Source organism: Acomys russatus, unplaced genomic scaffold (genome assembly GCF_903995435.1).
Source record: "Acomys russatus unplaced genomic scaffold, mAcoRus1.1, whole genome shotgun sequence".
Taxonomy (NCBI): Eukaryota; Metazoa; Chordata; class Mammalia; order Rodentia; family Muridae; genus Acomys; species Acomys russatus.
Window position 1 is genome coordinate 23,051 of NW_026131703.1, and position 24,890 is coordinate 47,940.

At 40.1% G+C, this 24,890-nt stretch overlaps 1 protein-coding gene across 2 annotated transcripts; it reads left to right on the forward strand.

Moving 5' to 3' along the window:
- Positions 1 to 329: 329 nt before the first annotated feature.
- Positions 330 to 22,858, forward strand: LOC127186401 (TATA-binding protein-associated factor 172-like). 2 transcript variants are annotated; one of them, XM_051142790.1, is made up of 3 exons: positions 330 to 644; positions 16,510 to 16,633; positions 22,590 to 22,847. In XM_051142790.1, the coding sequence occupies exons 1-3, from the start codon at positions 631 to 633 to the stop codon at positions 22,725 to 22,727; spliced, it is 276 nt and encodes a 91-aa protein (XP_050998747.1). In that variant the 5' UTR covers positions 330 to 630; the 3' UTR covers positions 22,728 to 22,847. The 2 variants fall into 2 exon arrangements, with proteins under 2 accessions (XP_050998747.1, XP_050998745.1); XM_051142788.1 differs by lacking the exon at positions 330 to 644 and adding an exon at positions 6,057 to 6,781 and having other exon boundaries at positions 22,590 to 22,858.
- Positions 22,859 to 24,890: the final 2,032 nt, after the last annotated feature.

Consider the following 24,890-nt stretch of genomic DNA (forward strand, 5'->3'; position numbering starts at 1 on the left):
CCTGCCCTCTGCAGGTTTCCCTAGACTTCACCCCGCCCTCAGCTTCGCGACCTGGGCCGGAGTCCCTAGTTAGTTCCTGCTCGGAAGCAGCCTAGCGGGGTGGCAGGGCCAGGATGCAAAACACTTAGGAAGCGAGGTTTTGAACTTTCAGAACTTAGCTAGGTAATCTCCATCCTTCTCTGGAAAATAAAGACCTCTTTTTATGTCCCTCCCTAAGCTTAAGACTAGGAATTCTCTCTCGAGCCTTCACCGCAGATGGGTTCCAAGCGCAGCCCGATGGGCCAACCGCGCGCAGGCCCACGTGCTGGTGACGTCACTTCCGGCGTGCGGACGCTAAGTCCGGCGTGCCGACGTCTGCGTCAGCAGAGAGCGGGGCTGGGGGCACCCGGTTTGAAGTGTTGCGGGTCAGAGCGGCGCCGCCTCCGCCCGTGCGTGGTACCCGGTCTGCCGCGGGGACGAGCTCGGGTGGGCGGCCCATGCCGGAAGGCCCGTGCCGGCCGCTACACGCCGCGCCGCCTGCTGCCCTGCGCCCGGCGGCCTGGGCCTGCGCCGTTCTCTCTGCTCGGGAACCGAGCGCCCGAGCGGCGCGGCGTGTAGCTCCCCGGGAGTTCCGAACCGCCGGCGCCGGCCATGGCGGTCTCCAGGTGGGTGTCGCCGCCGGCCAGCTAACGGGGAGCGCGCGCGGGCGAGGCTGTCCGCTCTCCCCGGCGCCTCAGTGCGGGGCTGGAGCGCTGCTTCTCGCTCGCCCAGACTTCCGAGTTTGCCCCTCGGCTGGCGGGCGCTTTGGGCTCGGGTTAGTCGGAGGAATCGGCTCAAGACGGGCTTTTTCCTCTTTAAATGTGACTGCTCGGCGCGTTCGAACTGGCCTTTTTCCTCCTTTCTTCACCACGTTGCTCCTCTCTGGTTTCTCTTCCCTCTTTGAGTTCTAGGCGAGTCTCTTTCTCAGTATCAAAGTCTGATCTGTAACCACGATTTCATGGCAAAACTTGGTAGTAGGTGTCGAAGGAGGCGGGGGTTGAAATACTGTTATCTAAGAGACCATCTGGTTATGCTAAATTTAAAAAAAATTACCGCGTTAGGCGTATAGCTCTCACTTTTTTCTTATGGTACAATTCCTCCTTTTGTGCAGCGGTAAGCATTCCTGTCATTAGCGTGTAGTCTTAAACAGATGACTATTTTAGCATCTTTCCCCCAAGCGATATCATAGATCCTAAATTATTGTAAAATTCTGCCCACTGTGGAAAAAAGTCTGAGGAAGTTAGAGAAAAACTTACAAGCATTTAACTTGTATAGCGTCTTTGATAGAACGGGTTGGAGAACGTCGAAATGATTTTGGTGTCCCGATGGCATGTAAGGGATAGTCTCAGTGTTTAATCAGAAAGAGTTATCAAGTTCTTTAGGCATGATGAGGTAATTTAATGAGACGAGTCCTTTCGCCATATGGACTGAAAGAGATAAATGATGAAAATAAACAACTTTCACTCATTTTTTTGCAATTAGTTGAACACATTCCTTTAAGTACGGTGTGTGCTGAAGTTTTTTTCTTACAACGAAAGACTAACCCGTTCCTCACAGGCTCCCTAGGTAACTGAGGAAATAGTGTGTGGGAGAAGCCCCATGGGAGTTGAATGAAGCGGGTTGCTAGGTACCGGGAGTACGTGACACCTAATTTTTATTTCATAAGCAGACTCATCCACTCAGTGGGAGAAAGATTTTTATTTCAGCATTTATAGAACTGCTTTAAGAGAATACAGGTGGCACATCTTACTTCTACAAATACAGATAGCTTTATCTTATAATTTATCTTGTATGTAAATGCATAAATATATGCACAAGAAACATGTTGGTACATGAACAACGTGAGATGTGTCAGCCTCTTTTTTTTTTTTTTTTTTTTTTCTTTCTTTTTCTGTTTTGAGACCAGGGACTCATGTAGCCCAGGCTAGCCTCGAACTCAGCAGGAACTCTCTCTGGTTCTGCGATTAGAGGTGTGGCATTGTGTCACCTTGCCTTATCAGATGTTTTTAGTTTAAGGGAATTAGCACTTCCTTTCATAAGGTAGGTGTATATTTGTACAGTGCTGGAAAGCTTTATAGAGACAAATGATAGTGCTTAAAAAGACTCATCTTCTTTGTTTAACACTGATCTATTGACCCAAGTTTAGGACACCCAACTTGAAAGAATGAATGGGTGTTATAGGCTTTTCGTCTTCATTATTTGGTTTCAAAGATTAGTACTTTTTGTTGTTCCTGTATTTTTTTTTCCTCCTTATTCACTGTCCAAATTAAAGCCAGCCACATTCAATAAAAGCTTCCTGTCTTGAAAACAAAAACAAAAACAAAAAACCCAAAAGCTGCTTCTGTGCTAAGCTTAATGACATAAGTTCAAGCAAAGACTTGGCGATGCCTCGTTTGTCTAGGGGAGTTGTTAGACTTTTAAAAATATTTGTGGATTCAACTTGAAAAAAACGTTGGTAGTTTCAGGTGTGACTTCATGCACTAAGCATACCTCTGTGCTAAATTTCACTTTTTTCTTTTGGCATTGTGGAAATGGGCATTCATTTAAGTACTTTTATGTAAGATCAGCAAAATATAGTTTGAGAAATGGAAATCATAAGCCAGAATCAAATAAAAATATTTTTGCATTGTTTATGTCAATGTGCACAACTGTAAAGAAACCTTATATTTTTAAGATAGGAGATAGGATTTCTCTCTGTGCCCTGGCTGTCCTGGAACTTACTGTGGTAGATTAGGCTGGCAGTGAACTCAGGGATCCACCTGCCTTTGCTTCCCAGGTGCTGGGATTAAAGGTGTGGGACACCACTGCTTGGCATTTTAAAAAGCTTATAAATATTGGTACTATTGTTACTTCCTCTGTCAGGAAATGTGGAATAATCTTTGACTTTTCCATTCCCTCTATCTAGCCAGTCACTAAATCCAATCCCACCTTTCTAAGCTTCCTGCAGCTTTTTTTTTTTTTTAAGAAAGGAGTTTTCTTTCGCTCACTTTGAGGGTGAAGTTGATCGTGGTGGGGAAGGCAGGTGGGAGCATGAGACTGGCCACATTGCATCCACAGGTAGGAAACAGAAAGAAATGCTCTCTTTTTAAAAAAATACGTGCGATTTGTCAGAGGACAACCTTTGGGAGGCAGTTTTCTCCTTTTCTAACTTGAATTCCAGGAGAACTCAGGTTGTCAGGCCCCATGTCAGATGTCTTCACGTGAAGCCGAGTGGTGATCTGGCTGCCACTCAACAGCCCTTTCTTGGCTCTTGTTCCCCTAGCATCTCGCTCTAATTTATTCATCACTTCAGAAGTGTTATTTGCTAACATGCAAGTTTTAATTCAATTATTTTTCTGCTTAAAACTTGCTAGCTTTCTGTTGCCTTACGATTAAGTCCAAATTCCCAAACTTCTCACACATGTCTTTGTTTTTCCTCATCTTGCATCAGGTTCTCTGCACTTAGATCTTACCCAGGATGTTTTTACCTCCCATTCTTTTATATCTGGAACACTTATCTCTCATGTCGTCTTTTTCTTTTTTCTTTTTTTCTATTTTATTTTGGCTGTCCTGGCCTCACTTCGTAGACCAGGCTGGTGTCAAACTCACAGCGATCTGTCTGCCTCTGCCTCCTGAGTGCTGAGATTAAAGCCACTTTGTCTTTTTCATTACAATCTTAGTCGTGCCTAAGTGCCTACATGCCACTTTGTTCAGGAAGCCTTCTTCCTGAGTTTTATTTCACCTGTGCTGTTTGCAATAGTGTTTTTTTTTTTTTTTTTTTTTTTTGTCTGCCAAAGTGTTTATCACACTTAGTAGATAGCTGCCTAATTTTTATTTATTGCTAGATTAATAAATTCTCTGTGAGACAGAAATGTGTCTTATGATCTTTCTGTCTTGAACAAAGTGCCTGGTTCTTAGGAGCCATTCGATGTAGTTTATTTATTTATTTATTTTCCTTTTAGAGACAGGGTCTCAATGTAGTGCACAAGTATTCTTACTTCATTTTCCTGTAGCTGAGACCATAGGAATGTGTCACTTTCTCAGTGAGTGTTTCCTAGTTCAGCTATAGGTTGTTGTTTGGTCATACTGGGGATTGAGCTTGGGGTCTTGTGAATGCCAGGAAAATAACTTTACCACTGAACTGAAACTCTAGCTTTGGTTTTGTGAGGTAGACTCTGGGTTTATACCCCAGGCTGGCCTGCAGCAAGCTGTCAGCTTGGCACTGTCTCTGCTAGGTTTATAGGTACACTGACTTATTGGGAGGAACATTTACTTTAGTTTTGTATATGGCATATTTATAAGTTATTACATATACTTACAAAAAGTATAATGATTATACTTTAAAAAAATTATTTTTATTAGTTTTAAATATATATATCTGTGTGCCTGAATGTGAGGTGTGTGCATTTACCTTGGAGGCCAGAGACATCAAATTCCCTGGAGCTGGAGTTACAGTTTATTGTGAGTAGAATGACAGGGATGTCAGGTATTGAACTCAGGTCCTCTGGAAGAACAGGAAAGATTCTAAACTGCAGAGCCATCTCTTCAGCCCAGGATCATACTTTTAAAAAATATATCATCAGAATAGTTTTAGGTGTTTTTTAAATAAGTCCCATCATAACATGACATTTTGTGATATAAGCTGTATATAATGTAACCCTACATTTTGTAGGATCAGAATTTTTGATTCTGCTTACATTGTTATAAGAATTGGCTTTATTGTACTTTGTACAAATTATGAAGTGCACAATAAACTTTTGATCTGTGGATGAAGATGTAAATCTAGCTTAAATAACCAAGTCTTTAAGACTACAAATACAGGCAGCATTTGAAGTTCTCTGTAAAATTCAGCAAAATATTATTGGAAGATATGTATCTTTTTTGTTTGTTTTGTTTTGTTTTTCAAGACAGGGTTTCTTTGTGTAGCCTTGGCTGTCCTGGATTCACTTGGTAGACCAGGCTGGCCTGGAACACACAGAAATCTACCTGCTTCTGCCTCCCTGATTGCTGGGATTAGAGGTGTACCTCACTGAGCCTGGCTAATATGTATCTTCTTTAGGTGTTTGGAAAAAAAAAAAAAAAAAAAAAAAAAAATATATATATATATATATATATATATATATATATATATATATATATATATATTAGAGTTTAAAACAGTTTAATTGTTTAACTGCTGTTAAAATGTGGATGCTGTCCCAGCACTTGGGAGGCAGAGGCAGGCAAATCTCTGGTAAATTCAAGGCCAGCCTGGTCTACAGAGTTCTAGGGCAGCATAGGCTACACAGGAAAAACCCTGTTTGGAAAAACCATAAATAAGCAAAGAAACAAATACATAAATAAAAAACCTAATATACTACCAGCAACCCCCTTCCTTCACACCAATTGATACTTTTAAGAGCTTGTAGTGTTGCTTGAAAACAGTTTAAGTCATACTTGCTAAATCTTTGAATTCTGTCTTTTTGCTTTATGATACATTCGTCTGTTATCTTTTTTTAAACTTAGTGGGAGTTAGACAACAGAAAAGGCAACTTTAGAGGAGTTGTTAAGGCTTATTCACTGGTAATGATTCTATAACTGTTAGGTTCAAAGCTTATTGTATATTTGCGTTTCTTTTTTTGGGGTGGTGGTGGTAGTTTTTTGGAGACAAGGTTTCAGTTTCTTTGTGTAGCCTTGGCTGTCCTGGTCCTGCTTTGTAGACCAAGGTGGCCTCAAACTCCCTGAGCTCTGCCTGTCTCTGCCTCCCTAAGTGCTGGGCTTACAGGTGTGCTCCCGGTCCCTGGCTTAGATTTGCCTTTCTTTGAGATTGGGTTTTGCTATGTAGCCTAGGGCAAACTCCAATTGGTGGTCCTTTTCCCTCAACCTCCTGACTGCTGGACTTGCAGGCATACCCTGCTTAATGTAGATTAGAAAAAAAAAATGTGTGTGACACACACTTGCTTAAAGGTCAACGGCTCTCTTTCACCATGTAAGTAAGTCTGGGGGGTTGAACTTGGCTTAGCAGTAAGTACCTCTACTAGAGGAGCTAGCTTGCCAGACTTGATACAGATTTTTTTTTTTTTTTAAGATTATTTATTTAGTATGCAGTGCTCTGCCTGCATGTGTGCCTGCAGGCCAGAAGAGGGTATCAGGTCACAATAAAGGTGGTTGAGCCACCATGTGGTTGCTGGGAATTGAATTCAGGACCTCTGGAAGAGCAGTCAGTGGTCTTAACCGCTGAGCCATCTCTCTAGCTCCTGATACAGATTTTTCAAAAGGATTGTTTTTGGTATATTTGCCTGTTTATGCCATAATTGATTGAATGTTGAACAGTAATATTTTCCTATGAGCTGTGTAAGTTTTTTTCTTGATTATGTTTGTTCAAGAATGTAGTTTATATTATTTTCTCTGAATTAATGCATGAAAGGTAATGTCTAAAGAGTTTTCATAACACAGGATTTATTTTAGAAGCTGCATCCCCCTCCTCTACCTCCCACCCCCATATATGAATTGAAAGTGATACAGCTGCAAAAGATTCTGGGAGGAAAAAGGAAACATGGCTCTTTAACAAATTGTTACATAGGAACAGAACTTTTTGTCCATCTTGTTAATTCTCACTATACTTCTGAAACTTTAGAGAAACAATGTTTCAACAGGCCTAGTCTACAAAATAAGAGGAAGTGGTACCTCTGGTGACTTGGAGCATTTTGAGTCTGCTTTCTCAGTGCAGAGCTTACATGCTGACAAAAGGAAGTTCCTTGATGTGGGAGAGTGCTAAGGACAGGGGAAATCATTACTTCTGTGGGTCAGTATAAGTGTGCTATACTTGTTCCTCTTCCTCCCTTACTATTAATTTTAACGATTATAAGGCTGTCAGGAAATACTACTGTAAATTACATTTTATCAAATATTCCATTCTTTGGAAAATTCAGAGACAACCAGGAAAAAGTAGAGGAGGCATTATAGATTTTCTGTTTCATGTTGGTAAATTTCAACCCATTGATGTGGTTTATTTTCCAAAGTACATTTATAAGTTTGCTTTATTAAACTGGATATTAAATCCAAATTCAGGGCCTTACTTATATGTGGAAGGGAAACCTCCTACCACTGACATACATTCCTGGCCATGTTTTTTGTTGTAGTTTTGTCTTGTTTTGTTTTCTGAGGCAGGGTTTCTCTGTGTAGCCTTGGCTGTCCTGGACTTGCTTTGTAGACCAGGCTGGCCTGGAACTCACAGGGATCCGCCTGCCCCTGCCTCCTAGAGTGTTGGGAGTACAGGATGCTTTTGTTTTTTAACTGTGGCACCAAAACAAAATGCACCACTTCAACCATTTAAAAAAGTATAATTTCATAATGTAAAATTATGTGTATTCATGTCAAAACTAGCTATTTTTCATCTTTAAATTCGTGAAAGAGACTGTAGCTTGTTGGCTGGGGGTAGAGTGTGGAAAAGTAGACTGGAAGAGCACTTACTGTAGCGTGATTATGCCTTTTCACTATCACTCATGGCAGCCTTTATTGAGTACTTTTTGTTCTAGGTACTAGAATTATAACAGGACAGAAGCATTCTCCACCTGAGCTTGCACCTGACTTTGTGGTTTCACATTTTCCTGTTGATTATGTGTGTTCTTTGTGGCCTCTTAAGTTAGTCTGCTTTCTGTTTAGAAATATCAACATGGTTTCATATTACTTTGCACAGGCAGTCTCTACATTAAGTTTTACTGTACTTTATCTACATGTGGAAAAAATAACAAAATGGACAAACTTGAGGTTTTTGTTTTGTTTTGTTTGTTTGTTTGTTTTGTTTTTGGAGACAGGGTTTCTCTGTGTAGCCTTGGCTGTCCTGGACTTGTTTTGTAGACCAGGCTGGCCTCAAACTTACACAGTCGCCTGTCTCTGCCTCTCCAAGTGCTGGGATTACAGGTGTGTGCCACTACGCATGGATCAAAACTTGACTAAAAAAAAATTTATTTTACTATTTAGTGTGCATGTGTGTGCTGTGTCTATGGTTCTGTGTGTCTCTGTCTGTGCAGTGGCTGTGGAGACTAAGATAGATGGTAGCATCAGATCCCCGGAACTGGAGTTACAGGTGGTTGTGAGCTGCCTACTCTGTGGGAGCTGTTGTGCTGGTGCTGGAACCAAACCCAGGTCTTCTGCAAGTGCAGCCAGTGATCTTAACAGCTGAGCCATCTCTCCAGCCCTATAGCTGATCTTTGAATTTTACAATTATTTTATGGTCTCCTGTGTCTTGGGCTAGTCTGTAGTGGTGCTAGTCAGTTTTAGCTGAGATTACAACACCACTTTTGTGAGCTGTTTTGCCAGGGTATCCTTACCAGTTTTTTGGGGATTAAATTATGAGAATTCCAGTGAGATGATGATGATGATGATGATGATGATGATGATGATGATGATTGCGAGCAGGCATAGAGCAAATCTGTAGCTTTTTTAAAGAATTATTTTTTAATTAACTGAAGTAGTAATCTAAGGCATGTCATAGTTTAAAACATACAAGACAGGTTTAAACAGTTGTGAATTCTATTGCAAACATGTGGAGGATAGAGAAGTTACACCGCAACTTCTACAAACACCTGTCTCCCTTATCCACTTTAAGGCAATTTTCAGGGTATCTCTCTGAAACCAGTTTGATGAGACAAACAAGAAGCATATCTTCTGTGTTATGTCTCTGACTTGAAAACAGGCTAGATTTTTTGGTATATTCAGAACCAGTGAATGTTGTCAAATATAATTACCTTCTCTTAATGAATTTTGTTTGTTCGGTTTTGGTTTTTTGAGACAGAGTTTCAGGTTTTTTTCTGGTTCTCCTGGAGCTTGCTCTGTAGACCAGGCTGGTCTGAAACTCAGATCCACCTACCTCTGCTTCCCAATTGCTGGGATTAAAGGCATGCACCACTACCTCCCTGGCCAACAGATTTGTTTAAAAGATATATTTTATTTGTATATGTGTGTGACTGAGTGTATGAATTGCTCTCGTGTGCAGAGTTTGTGGAGTCCAGAAGAGGTTTTCAGATCCCCTGGAATTGGAGTTACAGGTAGTTGTTTGAGCCTCTTAATGTGGATGTTTACAATCTGCAAGAGCCACCATGCTTTTAAGCACTGAGCCATCTTTCTAGCCTGAAATAAATTATTCTATAGTCTCTGATACCTTCTATTCAACTTGGCATTTGTTATCTTTTTTTCTTCCATGCGTATATCCTTCCAAGGATGAAGTTTTTTGTTGTTGTTGTTTTTTGAAGATGGGCTTACTATGTAGCTCTGGCTGGTCTCAAACTCACAGAAATTTGCCTGCTTCTACCTCTTTCTCTGTCTTTTTCAAGCCTGTGTAGCCTGGACTCACTCTGTAGACCAGGCTAGCCTTGAACTCAAGAGAGAGATCTGCCAGCCTCTGCCTCCCAGAGTGCTGGAATTATAGACTACCATGCTTGGTTTTTAAGATTTATTATTTATGTATTTTAAATTATTTTATGTATATAGGTACTTTGTCTGAATGTACATCTGCACACCAGAAGACAGCATCAGACAATTGTGAGCTGCCTTGTGGGTGCTGGGAATTAAACTCCAGACCTTTGGAAGAGTAGTGAGTGCTCTTAACCACTTGGCCATTTCTCCAGCCCTTCTGCCCCCCTCTTCAGGGCTGGGATTAAAGGCATGTGCCACCATACCTGGCCAAAGATTTGTGGTAACCAAGTATGGTAAGTACCTGTGATTCTAGTACTCTAGAGACTGAGACAGGATGATCTCAAGTACTAATTCTCAAAAACAAACAGTGGGGTTGGAGAGATACCCAGAATTTAAGAGCATTGGCCGCTCTTACAGAGGACCTGGGTTAGATTCCTAATACTCATATGGTGGCTGTCAACCATCTGTAAACTCCAGTTCCAGGGGAACCAACATCCTTTTTATTGCCTCTTTTGGCATCAGACATACCCTGATGCATAGGCCCATATGCAGGCAAAACACTCGTACATATAAAATAACATCATAACAACAACCCCCCCATATTTGTGGGTATATTTAGAGAGGAAAGAAGAGGGAAGGAACAAAAAGTACATGTTCCTTTTGCCCGCCCCTCCTTTTTAAAAAAATATTTATTTATGTATTCAATGTTCTGCCTGCATGTATGCCTAAATGCCAGAAGAGGGCACCAGATCTCATTATAGATAGTTGTGAGCCACGATGTGGTTGCTGGGAGTTGAACTCAGGACCTTTGGAAGAACAGACAGTGCTCTTAACCTCTGAGCCATCTCTCCAGCCCCTCCTCTTGCCCGTCTTTAATTTCTCTTTTCTCTTGACATCTAACCTCCCTCATCAAGGGTTGTGCCTACTATCTAATGTAATACTATCTCATGTGTTTCCCCTAGCCCCCACCACCATTTCAAACTCTATCAATATAGTCCTGGCCCTGATGAGTACCCTACTTGTCTCATACTTGGTTATCCTAGATGAACAGGTCAGACTACCCTCTTGTCAGATCCTTGTCTGTTCATTTCTTTGTTTTTCCTTTTCTGTGGTCTCTAATTTGCTGTCTTAAATAAGGAATGGAGAACTCGAAAAAGTGCTTTGATCAAGAGGACTAGAGAAATATTCTTGTGTGTTTATTCCTCTACTCAAGGAGGCAAGTTTGGTTACTATTACAGTGGAAGAAGAATAAACAAGCAAGAATTGGAGGAGAAAGTGAGCTTAATTTTTCCCCCCCTCTTAGGGCAGTTGGTTGATAGGTAATCAGACGTTGATACGATACTGGGATAAAGGCTCTGCTGAAGAGGGGCAGGAGGAATTTTGTAAGATAGGGTTAGCATTGGGGTAGAGAGGTACCAGAGATGTGTGGGCAGGAATGTTATGACCAGTGGACAATCCCTCAGGTCAGTGCCTGCCTCTGCCTTTTTTCAGGCAGGGGCTCTTGTCATCACCTCCAGCCCACAACCAGGCTAACTGGCCTCCAATCTTCCCAGGATATGGTCTGCATGTGGTCATGGTATTTTATGACAGCATTAGAAAACAAACTAATACAGCAGCTTGCTGGTGAACCAAACAATATCTTGGTTTATAGCACAAGATTATAGTCATGTATAGTTCAATATAGTCATGAACTCAAGATTATAGTCGTGTATCCCCAAGTTCAGTTTATGAGGCATTGTGGAGACTGTGGAGTGCTTGAATTCATAAACATTCCAAATTCAGTACCTCATCTCTCCATGTCTTCCCAGCCCTTGGGAGGTGAAGGTAGATAAATCAGAATTTGATGGCCAGCCTCAGCTACATCAAGAATTCAAGGCAAGTCTAGGCTACACAAGAACTCTAAATCTAAAATTAAGTTTAAGAGTAAATTAATTGCTGGGTGATAGTGGCGCACACCTTTAATCCCAGCACTCGGGAGGCAGAGGCAGATGGATCCCTGAGAGTTCGAGGCTAGCCTGGTCTACAGTGCGAATCTAGGACAGCCAAGGCTCCACAGAGAAACCCTGTCTTGAAAAACAAAAAGAGTAAGTTAAAAAAAAAAAGTAAGTAAAAAAAAAAAAAAAAAAAAAGACTTTTGAAGCAGGGTGTGGTGGCACACGCCTTTAATCCCAGCACTCAGTAGGCAGAGGTAGACGGATTGCTTTGAGTTCGAGGCCAGCCTGGTCTACAGAGAGAGTTCCAGGACAGCCAAGAGAAACCCTGTCTGGAAAAAAACAAACAACAACAACAATGAAAAGACTTGTTTTTTCAGACAGGCTTTCTTTGTGTAGCTTTGGCTGTCCTGGACTCGCTTTGTAGACAAGGTTGGCCTAAAACTCAGAGATCAGGCTACCTCTGCCTCCTGAGTGCTGGGACTAAAGGCGTGTGCCACCATACTTGGCTAAAAAAGACATTCTGAAGGGAAAAATAACAGTATTGTGGAAAACCAAAAGACTCATATTTGGGTTGTACTTCTTTGTTTTGTGTTACCATATGATAAGGGTGAATCACTGAAAGTTTTAGAATAACATAGTAATCTGATCAAAGTATACTTTAGGAAGTTAATCTGGCAACTGGGTCACATTTAATAAGAATTATATATACTTAAATGCAGATGGAAGTGTGTCAGATGAGCTTGATTTGGGGACTATTTGTATTGGGTATAAACAAACAATAGTATACGGTTTCCTAAAAGAGGAGCTGGTGAGATGATCCGCCAACAATTGTGTAGGTTCTGAATGCTCACAGGAAGAGTGGTGTGAGTAGGAGGTGAAGCAAAGAAGTATTTGGAGACTAGCAAGGTAATCAAAACTTAGAAAGAAAGGGCGTAAGAATGAGTACTTGCTGGTATCAAATGTCACAGAAGAATTTGTCAAGAAATGTCAAGAAAAATTTAATTCATAAGAATGCTATTGGATTTGAACCTTAAGAGTTTTTGGTGACCTTCAAGTATGATATTTCAGTCATATATAAATAAATCAGATTTTCCAGGATTAAATTGCATGTGATCGGGGGAAAAATGGCGTGTGTGTGCACATTTGTGTGGTGGCCTAATGACAATTTTTTGTGACGTTCCTAGGATAATATCCGTTGTTTTTGTTCAGTGACCTGAAATTACTGGTTAGAGTAGGTTGGCTGCTCATCCAGCTTCAGGGACCCACCTGCCTCTGCCTTCCCAGCACTAGGACCACAAGCACGCATCACAGTGCTTGCCAGCAAAACAAAACAAAATAAAACAACTTAGTTAAGAATTTAATTTTTGCCAATTTTGCCTTCCATAAAATTTAAGATTTAAAATGCATATCTGGAGCAAGTGAGGTTGCATTTAAATAAAGACTTTAAGTAGGAGGCTATATTTAGTTGAATTTAACAGTGAGATTTAAAAAATATATTTGTCATGGTGCATATTTGTTCTTGCATGCTTAAAATTTCTTTAAAATCGTTTATTTTGGGGAGCAGGGCTTGCATGTGCCATGGTAGGTATGTGGAAGTCAGAAGACAGTTTATTCTTCAACTATGTGGCTTCTGGGGATTGAGCTCAGGTGGCAAGTGCTTTTACCTGCTCAGTAGGCCATCTTGCTGGCCTCCTAAATTTTCCTTAATTTTTTTTTTTCATCATTGAGCCTGAGGCATTCTGAATTGCAGTGTGCAGATGTTTGTTGTCATCTCCAAGGATATTTGTTGTGAAGAATCCCAGCGAGCTCTCATGAACATATCAGTCTCATGAAAACAAGTCGAAAGGGCTCGGACCTGACAATCACATATAAAGTGGATAAGGGGCCAGGCATGGTGGCGCATTACCCTAATCCCAGCATGTAGGAGGCAGAGGCAGGTGGATCCCTGAGAGTTTGAGGCCTGGTCTACAAAGTGAGTCCAAGAGAGCCAAGGCTACACAGAGAAACTCTGTCTCGAAAAACCAAAATAAACAAGTAAATAAAAATAAAATGGATGAGAGAATCAGTTTTAAGTCTGACGTCACCTTAGAATGTTTAAAGAATACCGGTGGTCCTAAACAGTTTTCCTTTCTCTTGTTTCAGAATCCTCATTTTTCCCACCAATCCTTTAGCAAAAAACAGTGAATGAATGATGGGCCATTCATACAGTGGTGTTTGTAACTGTGCCAGGTATCTGAGAGACAACTTAAAAAGAGGAAGCTATTTCAGCTTACTGTTTCAGAGGTTACAGTCCATGGTTGGCTGGCTTCATTGTATGGACCTATGGGAAGGCAGAGTAGCTTGAGTAAAAGGCATGGTAGTGCAGAATTGCTTGTCCCAGACAGAGACAGACACAGAGACAGACATCTTTTGAAGACATGTCCCCAGTGAACTGCTTCATTCAGTTAGGCCCACCTCCTGAGGTTGCTGCTACCTTCCCAAATAGTATGATATGCTGGGGTTCAAAGCCTTCATGAACATTAGCCTGTGGAGGATATTTTATATTCCATAGAAGAGATAGGCAAGTGTTTAGATAGCTGTGAAGAAAAAGAGGCATATGTGTATATGTTTGCACCGCTTTCAGAAGTTAACTGTGTCGTATTATTCTTTTTTATATGTCTTTAGCTTTAATTGCCTAAAGGAATTTTCTTGAGCTATATCTTTCTTATAATCCCCTTAAGTATATAACGTAAATAGTCTCAGTGTTTTGTTCTGAAACAGTTTGACATTTCAATACCATTAATAGACAAAAAAGGATGTAATTACTCGGGAGGCAGAGGCAGATGGATTGTTGTTGAGTTTGAGGCCAGCTTGGTTTACAAAGTGTGTCTAGGACAGTCAAGGCTACACAGAGAAACCTTTCTCGAAAAGCAAAAAAAAAAAAAAAAAAGAGAGAGAGAGAGAGAAAGAAAGAAAGATGTAATGTAGTTATATTTCTAGCCATTTCTAATGATTTTGTGCTTACTGTTACTCATTTTTAAAGTATCATGTTTCTGCTGTTTTCCTCTTTGCCTCACTATGTAGCCCTAGTTGGGTTTGAACTCTGCTTCTGTCTGGCTTCTGAGTGTTGGCATTAAAGGCATGGGCCACAATGCCTGACCTGTTTACCTCTTAGTGTGAAAAACATTCATCTACTTAATTTGTCCTCTAATAAATAGTTTTTTCTTTTCCTTTTTTCCACTTCCTCCTTTTTTCTTAAATAAAAGGCTTTTAGAACTTTGAAGCTCTTTAATTCTTTATGAGATTAAAAGAATCCCAGAAGTATTATAAACCTTTTAGTTTATTGATGCTTAAAGCTATGGCTAGCTTTGGGATCTTATTTGTTTTCTCTCTTCCTCATAGTTTAAAATATAAAATTATATACACATTAGCCCTCCTATCAATGTCAGATGGGCAGTTCTTATAACCTTGATCATTTTTCCATCCATTTTGTTTAAAGTATCCATATATTGTTGATGTACTTTTAAACAACTATTTTTATTTTGGGTTCCTTAAATCTCTTGCTTCCTGTTCCACCCAATCGCTTCCAACACCCCAACACCAGATCGGGGAGAAAGGTTAGTGGGGAGAAGGGGCATAGTTGTCCTGAGCTGTCAGGGCTGTCAGGCTCTTGGGGGCAAGTCCAGTCCTTGTTTCGGGACAACTCCGACTTCTTTTCATCACACTGCATCATCAACAGCAACCAGGTGCAGCAGGGGGACGCACCAGCAGCCTCCTTTCTCGGAGCCCCAGTCTCTCTTTGGGTCTGGCTTTTATCCCTGACTGACAAAGACCACACCCCTGCATGAGGCACTTCACAGCTGACAAACTTCCCGTGTCCTCTCAGGAGGTGATTATCAGCTGTGGACAAACTGGAGCAGCCCCCGTATCCCATACCTGGGATTAAAACAAAAACATGTTTACATATAACCCAAAATTTCCACAACATTATATCCCAAATACAAAGCCTCTTTCCATAAACACAGGACTCACTTTACTTCAGTAGGTTAGGGTGGTAGCAAGGCTAGCCCTGTGTGGTATGTGGATAGGCTGTGTAATTGTGACTTTGTCCACCCTCACTCTTTGCTCTCAGCATAATCTATTGTGATTTTATCTCACCTTGCTTAGACGTAGCAGAACTAGGGGTTGGTTTATGTCGTCTCATAAGTTTCAAGCTCAGGAATATATCAGTTGCTGTGTTTATTACCTCTGTGCAATGACTTACCTTCCAGCGTTTCTAAATGTCAGCTCTCTACTACCATTTTGTGCTCTTCTAGCTATACTCTCTGCCACTAGTGAGCTTGCTATCCTTTCTGTGTTTCTTCAACTGCCCTTTCACATTTCTTTCAGTGATACCTTTTTTTAAGGGTGGTGTGGGATACAGAATTGTGACAGAGTCTCAATGTGTCACAGAAGCTCGTCTTGAATTTAGTTGTAGCCCAGGCTGGTCTCATATTCAAAGTAATCATTCTGCCCCATTTTCCTAAGTGCGGGGATTATAAGCATGTGCTACAAAGCCCTGCTTGATATTTTCATTTCTAAGATTCAAAATCTCATAATTTTTTCAATGCCCATGATGTTTTGCTTAATTACCACACCGTGCATATTTTGTTTCTGTTTCTGTTTTGCTTCTGTATCCTGACTACTAGTGTTTTTGTTTCTGTTGGAATTGTGGCTTTATTCTCTACAGGCCTTCCCATTACTGCCCGGCAGTCTTCCTAATGCATAACCCCAGCTACACTTGGTGCACTCTACTTTCTTCTGCTTGTCTCCTTTGCCCTTTCTCTCTTTTTATGTAGCCCAGGCTGGCTTTGAACCCATAGTTATCCTATTTTAGCCTTCTGAATACTGAGATAATTGTGCACCATTATGCCCTGCTAGTCCCACCATTTCTTTCTTTCATTTTTGTTTTCTTTTTTTGTTTTCCAAGACAAGATTTCTCTGTGTATCCTTGGCTGTCTTGGTTGCATTTTGTAGACAAGGCTGGCCTAGAACTAACAGAGATCCACCTGCCTCAGTCTCTCTGAGTGCTCTCTGAGTGCTGGGATTACAGGCACATGCCACCACACCTCCCAGCAGACGACTTGGTTCACAGTTTAACACATTTTTTGCCTCAAGCTTATGAAGAAACACATTCAGATTGATTGTATTTTTGCTATTGTAGACTTGATCGTCTTTTTATCTTACTGGATACTGGTACTACTCCAGTTACAAGAAAAGCTGCTGCACAGCAACTTGGAGAAGTGGTGAAGCTTCATCCTCATGAACTAAATAATTTGTTGTCTAAGGTAAGAGCTCAGTATTTTCTTAATGTAATACAAGTAAAGACGTGTCTGTGGCAGGGAAACAACAGGAAAGGTAATAATTACCCTAAGTGACCTTGTGGTCTTTAAATTCCACTAAATGTCTTTAGTTCTCCAAGTAATTTTTCAAAGTTGCTATTTGTTTGAAAGGTATAAAGTATTTCAGATTTAATTGTTTAAGGGCTCTGTCAATATTAAACCTTTTGCTTGTGTGACAAATTTGAATCTGACCCACTTTGTTAATGAACTAAGTTGTTACTCTGGTTTATTAGTAGTCTAACTTGTTCTTAATGGTTAACAATTATATGACAGTTGATAGTTTTCAAAAGGATGAGTACTCATGGGAAGAGCTTGAATATAAGACTAGTTGAGCTGTTTGGAGTGGGGAATTTTCTGCTCTGGTGGTCAGTGTTTCTGTAATTCTAATACATGTTCTTCTATGTTTCTGCCTGTGCAATGGCTGTACTTTTGCTTAACTCTCTGGGTATGTTGAAGTGTACCTATACATTAATATTTGAAAAATTTCATGTGTTAAATTCTTTGCATGTAGAATAAAGCAATAAGTAATACTTTGGGTTGGTGGAAGCAGGGAAGTGGCAGGAGTTAGAGGATAGGGTGCGGGCATGTGATTGCGGAGACATTGGAAGCCCTAAGGAAGTCTAGTCTAACCCTCTTCTTTCATTATCATTTGTCTTTCTCTGATGCATAGGAGTCAAGAGTTATAAATCCCCTTTCAACACATATAAATATGTATTGTTGCCGGGCATGGTATGCACGCCTCTGATCCCTGTGAGTTCAAGGCCAGCCTGGCCTACAAAGCAAGTCCAAGACAGCCAAGGTTACACAGAGAAACCCTGACTCCAAAACACCCAAAAAAAAAAAAAAGAAGAAGAAGAAAGAAAGGGGATTGTTTGATTGGTACCTTAAGTGCTAATAGTATAGACATTATCTATAGACGTTTCTAACCAAGATAGATAGAGATGGAGAGATTAATTTGGTACCTATAGGCCCCACATTCTCAGAGTAGAAAAGGATGCAGTTAGTTATTATTATACTCTGTAAGGTAAGTAGAATAGAGAACTGAAAACTGAAAAAAGGTTTTTAGTCTTTCAAGGGCGTATTAGTGTTATTTTCTTTCCCCCTTTTGGGTTTTTTGAGACATGGTTTCTCTGTGTAACACAGCCCTGGCTGTCCTAGAACTTGCTTTGTCGGCCAGGCTGGCCTCAGACTCAGAGATCCACCTCTTGAATGCTGGGATTAAAGGCGTGTTAGAAGTTCTATCTTTAATTTTGACTTCAGCACATTGACTGCTATCAGATTGTTCTGTAACTCCAATTGTGGGAAATCTGACTCCATCTTCTAGTCTCCAGGCACACATAGGGGTGCCCTTACATACATACATACATGTATACAGGCAAATACTTAATGCATAAAATAAAACTTTACAGCCATTAGTTACACGTTTCTCTATATTTAGTGTATCACTGTCATGTGCAACAGGTATCGCAGCAATCTAATTATCTATCTATACCTATTTATCTATTTTGGTTTTTTGAGGCAGGGTCTCTCTGTGTAGTCCTGGCTGTACTGGAACTCACTCTGTAGAGCAGGCTGGCCTCAAACTCAGAGATCTGCCTGCCTCTGCCTCCCAAGTGCTGGCATTAAAGGTTTGTACTACCACTGCCAGGCACAACAATCTAATTTTAAAATGTTTTTATTACAATAGAAATATGTCATTCTTTTAGCATATCTTTTGCTTTAGTACATACTAATGCAGCTCTAGAAAGCCATTAAACCAAATTTATACATTTGTCTGTTTGACAATTTTATGCAAAACAAATTATGCAGTGTGTAATCCCTTATGATATGCTTCAGGTAACATAATGTGTTAACGTTTGTACTGTGTTTTATTGCTTCATTCCTCTCTACTGCAAAATGACTTTTAATTCTGTGACTATGAATAGATAGGACTCACACAGTGTACTACCATTCATTTGTTCATCACCTGATAGATATTTATGTTGTGGAAAAAATATTGCCATAAACATTTATGTAAATTTTTTTACTATGTGGAGATGTGTTTCTTGGTTTATCCTCTTCCTTTTCTCCTCTCCTCTCCCCTCCCCTCTTCTCCCTCCCCTCCCCCTTCTCCTCTCCCCTCCTCTTCCCTTCTCCTGTCCTCTCTCTCTTTCACTCCCCCCTCCTTTCTTGAGACATGGTTTCTTGGCTGTCCTGCCACTCACTCTGTAGACTAGGCTGGCCTCGAACTCAGAGATCTACCCCTCTGCCTCCTGAGTGCTGGGATTAAAGGCATGCACTGTTATGCCCAACCATTCTGTTTCTTTGTAAAAGTTTATTATTTTTATGTATATGGGTGTTTTGCCTGCGTATATGTTATGTGCATACAGATATTCCTGGAGCCCAAAAGGTGGTTATAGATCCTTTGGAACTAGAGTTAAGGCAATTGTGGGCTGCCTGATGCGCCAGAAACCACACTGAGATCCTCTGCAGGAGCAGCATGTGCTTTTAACCACTAAACCATTTCTCCTTTTAAAATTATCAAATACTTTTAGTTTTCTAAGCATAAAAGATGTCTCATAGTCAAAGACAAATATAAGAGTGCTGAAAATAGCAACTTGACAGGACTAATTCTGTATTGTACACAGTGTTCAGTCAGGTACAGAAAGAAGTAATCTAATAGGGTATAGCAGTTACGAACAAGTAGCTTATTAGAAAGAACTGCTGGTCAGGGTGGTACACACCTTTAATCCCAGCACACAGAAGGCAAAGACTGGTGGATTTCTATGAGTTTGAGGCAGCCTGGTCTACATAGTGAGTTTCATCCAGGACAGTCAGGACTTCATAGTGAAACACTGTCTTGACTAAAACAACAAGCAAACACAACAAAATCAAAACTATATATAGATAGTGTAATTTGAAACAATACCAAACTTCTTTGGTAAGTTAAAAAAAAAAAAAAAAAAACAACTGAACACTGTAGTAAATATATTTATCAAAAAGTGAAAGATATCCAAACATGAATGCTGATTTTGGTTAACTTGACACAAACTAGAGTTACCTGGAAAGAGGGAACCTCAATTTGACTCTGTCAAATTGGCCTGTGACCTTGTCTGTGAGACATTTTCTTTCTCTCTTTCTCTTCCTTTCTTCCTTCCCTTCCCCCCTCCCTTCCTCCCTTCCTCCCTTCCTCCCTCCCTTCCTCCCTTCCTTCCTTCCTTCCTTCCTTCCTTCCTTCCTTCCTTCCTTCCTTCCTTTTGGTTTTTTGAGACAGAATTTCTGTGTAGCCTAGGCTGTCTTGAACTCAACTTGTGTAGACCAGGCTGTTCTCAAATTCACAACAATTCACCTACTTCTACCTCCCTGAGTGCTTAGGGTAAAAGGTGTGCACCACCACCACGCTTGGCTCGTGAGTCATTTTCTTGATTGCTGATTAATGTGGGAGGGCCTAGCCCACCATGGGCAATGCCACTCCTGGGCAGGAGGTCCAGGATTATATAAGGAAGTAAACTGAGCAAGCCAGGTAAGCAGCATTCCTTCCATGGTCTCTGCTTAGCTTTTTGCCTCCAGGTCTCTTCCTTAAGGTTCTGCTCTGGCTTCTCTCAGTGAAGGACTCTAACCTGTAATTCAGATAAAGCCTTTCCTCCTCATGTTGGTTTCAGTCAGTATTTTAATCAAAGCAACAAAAAGCAAGTTAGGAGAAAGTGATGATAATCCTGAAAAGAATATAAGGAAATTTCTTCCTTTTTTTTTTTTTTAATAGTGCTGGGGATACAATCCATGGCTTTGTGGTCAAGCACTGAGTTCTTGTCCCCAAATTTGCTCTATTTTCTTTTTAAGATTTTTGGTTTTTATTTTGTGTATTTGAGTGTTTTGCCTGCACTTACATCTGTGTACTATGTGTGTGCTGGCCAGAAGAAAGCATGGGATCCTCTGGGACTGCAGTTACAGATGAATGTGAGCCACCATATGCATGCTGGGAATTGGACCCATATCCTTTGGAAGAGCAGCAACTGCTCTTAACTGCTAAGCCCTCTCTCGAGCCCCAGTTTTATCTTTGAGGAAAATAAACAAACAAACAAGCAAACAAAAAATTTAGTTCTTTTTCTTGTCATGTGCAGAAAACTTGCCTGACCCAAGGTCATGGAGATTTACCCTGATATTTTTTTCTAGACTTTTATACATTTAGGTCTTAGTTTAAGTCTCTCTTTTAAAAAATATATCCACATATGTATTATATAATATATGCATTTTATAATATATACAAATAATGCTGGGAAACATAACCACATTTGTGTGTGTGTGTGTGTGTGTGTGTGTGTGTGTGTGTGTGTGTTTTACTTGGCCAGCCAACCTAGATCTATATATGTTTAGATAGAGATATATTGGATTACTTCTTTTTGTACCTCACCGAACACTTTGTATAATACGGAATTAATCCTCCGTTAAGTTGCTATTTTTTACCACATTTATATTTGTCTTTTGACTATGGGACATCTTTTACTCTTAGAGGCAGAGGCTTACCTCTGCTTCCTGAGTCCTAGAATTAAAGGCATGTACCACCACACCGGCTTTTCTTTTGTGTGTGTGAGACAGTCTTACTCTGTAGACTGCGGTGGCTTGGAGCTAACTGATGTAGCCTAAGACACGGGGCAGCTCTCTTATCCCAGCCTATGAATAGCCTAAATACATACTTGACCGTGTGTGTGTGTGTGTGTGTGTGTGTGTGTGTGTGTGTATGCGCGTGTGTGTGCGCATGTGCGCACCTGTGTGTGTATAGGGAGGGGTTGGGATTGGAAGAGTGTGCGTGTGTGGTGGGTGTATGGTGGGGGGCACACTGTGTGCCCCAGAGGTCAGCCAGGACTTTTGTTCCTCAGGAGCCATAATCCATGTTGGGATTAAAAAAAAAAAAAGATTTATTTTATGTATATTAGTGCTCTGTTTTCATGCACACTAGAAGAGGGAATCAGATTCCATTACAGATGGTTGTGAGCTACCATGTGGTTGCTGGGAATTGAACTTAGGACCTCTGGAAGAGCAGGCAGTGCTCTTAACAGCTGAGCCATTTCTCTAGCCCCCATGTTGAGATTTTTTGAGACAGATTCTCATAGGTTTGGAGATCACTTATTAGGGACATCTAGGTTGGCTGGTCAAGTAAGTCCAAGGAATCTGCTTCTCTCTCTCTATATCCTAGTACTGGCGTTACAAATGCCGGACACCATTCCTGATTATTACTTGGGTTCTAGGGATTATTAAATTTAGGTCTTCATGATTGCCTGACTAGCAGTTTGTGTCACTGGCTTATTTAATAAGCTATTTTACCAGCCCAAATTTGCTTTTAAGTACGTTAAATAATGATTTTTTTTTTTTTTTTTTTTTTTTTTTTTTTTTTTTGAGACATGGTTTCTCTGTGTATCCTTGGCTGTCCTGGACTTACTTTGTAGTCTAGGCTGGCCTCAGATTCACAGAGATCTACCTGCCTCTGGCTCCCTGAGTGCTAGGATTACAGGCATGTGCCATCATGCCTGGCTAATTTTTTTTAATGCTTTTAAATATTTTATTGTTTTCTTATTCCTCCTTTTAAGATGGTAGTGAGGACAAGAGAAATGTCTCAGTGGGTAGAGGAACAAGCAAGTAACCTGAGTTCAGTTCCTGAAACCCAGATAGTGGAAGGAGAGAATCAATTTCTGCAAGTTGTCCTCTGACCCCCACACACACTTACACACATGATAAATGCTAGAAAACAAAAAATGTTATTAACATTTTCTGTGAATAATCAAATCTTAGGAGTTTAATAAATCTGAATTTTTTTGTATATTTGAAAGACACCAGATTATCAACTAATAACAAATTAATATTTTTTCTGCTTACGTAGAACAAATTTTTGTTTTGATATATAATTATTTTATTTTATAATTTTAAGGTATTAATATATTTAAGGAGTACAAATTGGGATACCCGGATTGCAGCAGGACAAGCTGTTGAAGCTATCGTGAAAAATGTGCCTGAATGGAATCCAGTGCCAAGAACCAAACCAGGTACCTTTAAAGTAGAAAAGTAGTTTGAAATAAAGCATGACTGTAGATTTAAGTATAGCATGAAGTGTGGTTTATTAATTTCAATTTTGATTTAAAGGCTTAATTTTCATGTTTAGTTTTGCTAGGAAAGAATATTGAATAAGATAGTTTTGCCAGGCTAGGCGTGGTGGCACATGCCTTTAATCCCAGCACTTGGGAGGCAGAGGCTGGTGGATCTCTGTGAGTTCGAGGCCAGCCTGGTCTACAAAGTGAGTCCAGCACAGTCAAGGCCACACAGAGAAACCTTGTCTCGAAAAGCAAAACAAAACAAAAAGATAGTTTTGCCACTAAACTTAAAAAGAAACTGCTGGATAAACAGTGTTTTCATATGTATTTCTAAAATTATTTAATCTTATAGTATACTAACTTTATTACTTCCTTTAAAGAAATGAATATTTCTGAAACAATTCATTTTTCACTGTTGTTTGGAAGATTGTATAGTGTGGTATTTTCTAAACTCTGTGTACTTTTTTAAATGTAATTTTTAAAAAGATTATTTATTATGTGTATAATGTTCTGTCTTCATGTAATGCCTGCACACCAGAAGAGGGCACCAGATCTCAGTATAGATAGTTGTGAGCTGTCATGTGGTTGCTGGGATTTGAACTCATAACCTTTGGAAAAAGCAGGCAGTACTCTTAACCTCTGAGGCATCTCTCCAGCCTCAGTGTAGGAGTTTTGTCTTGCATGTTGTTTTGCTTTTGTGGTGTTGAAGGTTGAACCCAAAGCCTGTGGATAATAAGCAGGCATCCCATGACTGAGCTGTTCTGCTGTCGGAAATGGTTCTGGTGGTTGTTGTTCTCTTTCCATGTTGTACAGAGGTAAAGATTGAGTGCCCACACTGATATTTTAAAGCAGATTTTATGCCGTTGGTAAAGCTATTAGACATATTATTTTTTTTCCCCTGAGACAAGGTTTCTCTGTGTAGCCTTGACTGTCCTGGATTCACTTTGTAGACCAGGCTGGCCTCGAACTCACAGCGAACCACCTGCCTCTGCCTTCCGAGTGCTGGGATCAAAGGCGTGCGCCACCACCGCCTGGCTAGACGTATGTTTTAATTAAGGGAATTTTTGTTACATATTGTTGTATCTAAATTTTGGGTTTTAAAATCTGGTAACACAGGCTCAGATATGTAGTGGTATGGTCTCTATCAAAGGACAGAATTACAAATTTAGTGTTCAGGCATTAATTGAGTGTTTTTTGGATTTTTAAAAAAAAATTCCAGCATTGTGAGGTACTTCATAAGATATAATAAACATTTCTTATGTAAGAATTCAATAAGGAGCAACTAGATTCGTTTTCAGTCTTTTAGCATAAATCTAGTTTTACCTTAAAAGTTTTTGCAGCTGGATGTGGTGGCGTGCGCCTTTAAACTCAGCACTTGGGAGGCAGAGGCAGGTGGATCTTTGTGAATTCAAGGCCAGCCTGGTCTACAGAACGAGTGTAGCACAGCTGTGACTGTTACACAGAGAAACCCTGACTCAAAAAAACTAATTAAAAAAAAAAAAAAAAGAAAGCGTTTTTGCTTTTATTTTCTGATATTTTATTTTGAGTTTTTGTATTAATTTGCCTTTTATCAAATGTAAACCCAGAACCTTCTTATTTCCAGCACACTTTGCCTAATTATCTTGTTGGATAGACACAGTGCAGCTCATTTTATTGAACTAGTTATATTAGCATTAATTTATAGTAAGACTGCATATCATTACTAGAAAATGTAAATTTTTTTGCTTGTTTGTTTTTTGTATTTTTAAAGTTAAGCAGGGCTAGGGTTTACAATGAGTGACTGCAAATGTCAAATTAACAGTTGTGTTAGTAAGCAGCTATAGTTTAGCATTTGTAGCTGACCTTTTTGGGGGAGAATGCAGAACATTTTGAAGATATTCTTTTTTTTTTTTTTTTTTAAGATATTCCTGGGTTACAAATGAGTGTTTAATTTCAGTGGCTTGTCATGAGGTTACAATCAGAGTATGGAAAGCAAGTCCTATTGAATGAGTGGTTGTTCATATGCTGCCTATTCCTCGGACATAGGGAGAGACAAAGTTTTCTACTTATTTATGAATGCATTTTGTGCATGCTTGTCTTCTGATTTAGTAGTACAATAAACTATGCTGTAACTCTGGAGGTCTTTCATCCTTAAACAGTAA